The sequence below is a fragment of the Opisthorchis viverrini genome, assembly GCF_000715545.1.
Source record: "Opisthorchis viverrini unplaced genomic scaffold opera_v5_259, whole genome shotgun sequence".
Classification (NCBI taxonomy): Eukaryota; Metazoa; Platyhelminthes; class Trematoda; order Opisthorchiida; family Opisthorchiidae; genus Opisthorchis; species Opisthorchis viverrini.
Window position 1 is genome coordinate 1 of NW_008751914.1, and position 931 is coordinate 931.

Sequence of the window (931 nt, forward strand, 5' to 3'; positions counted from 1 at the left end):
CCTTGAATTCCTGTTTCTGATACACAGCACGCATTGGAGTCAAGCGAGTCGTGTGAAGAGGTTCAGCTTGCTTCAGAGCGTGAATATTGGAACCAGCCAGATAAATTGGGTGTCAAGGTTTGAATGTTGATTTTGAACTGCCTGAGGGTGTCAGCACCAAATGATGTGCAAATTTTACCTGCAAAATCTATCAAGGACGAACGGTCATTAGTCCTAACGGACTATCCTACACGGTGTGGAGAGGAACGTAAAAGTACGTGAGGAGAAGAAAGGACGATTCCAAATGAACAAAAGCACCTCAAACAGTAACAAGGCATGTTGGGACCAAGTAAAGGAGCAAACAAGCACGATGCAAAGGCTACTTACAAACCTCGGAATCAAGACCAGCTCTTAAACACTCACTCTTCTAGCTCCTCTAATGACTCGAAACCATCATGCTCCCCGCCTAATCATCGGCAGAATCAGTAACGAAATGCTCATCTCCAGCCTGTGATCCACACAAAATCAAAAATTTTCTACAAAGTTCGCGTTTCGGCTCGTTTGTTGCCACCATATCACTCTTCCAAAGAACTACTATGGCCGACTCCAAAAAAGCGATACCAGTGAGTCCCTACAGTTTCACTGGACACCATTATTCTGATATTCCTGTTACCATTTGTCCGTTTTGATAATCACCTCACTTCAAAATCCCCACTTACGCTTTTTGCGACCCTGGCCAAGACACCAAAGTCCAAGGCCACAAGGCCCCAGCGTTGGCTTTCCGTTTTAGTTCAATTTGACCGGCTGGATTCACGGATTCACGGATTGATACACAGGATCGAGGCTTTTGCCCAAGTTTCCCGGGTCAGTTTTGTTCTTGTCGGTCAGTGGCTGTCGTTCACCTGAAAGGCACAAGTGAAAAAAGGGTGTAGCACTGCTCTTTATGTTCTCA

The 931-nt window shown here is 45.5% G+C and overlaps 2 protein-coding genes across 2 annotated transcripts in view; one reads left to right on the forward strand and one right to left on the reverse strand.

The window, feature by feature from the left end:
• Positions 1 to 575: 575 nt before the first annotated feature.
• The window catches only part of T265_09122 (hypothetical protein), a gene marked incomplete at both ends in the record, with an annotated part of 8,804 nt that continues 8,448 nt past the window's right edge, over positions 576 to 931 (forward strand). Inside the window, one exon of the mRNA XM_009175119.1 lies at positions 576 to 602. Within this exon, the coding sequence (XP_009173383.1) occupies positions 576 to 602 (27 nt within the window). The remainder of the gene's footprint in view (positions 603 to 931) is intronic.
• Positions 790 to 931, reverse strand: part of T265_09121 (hypothetical protein) — a gene marked incomplete at both ends in the record, with an annotated part of 10,071 nt that continues 9,929 nt past the window's right edge. The window contains one exon of the mRNA XM_009175118.1: positions 790 to 881. Coding sequence (XP_009173382.1) covers positions 790 to 881 — 92 coding nt within the window. The remainder of the gene's footprint in view (positions 882 to 931) is intronic.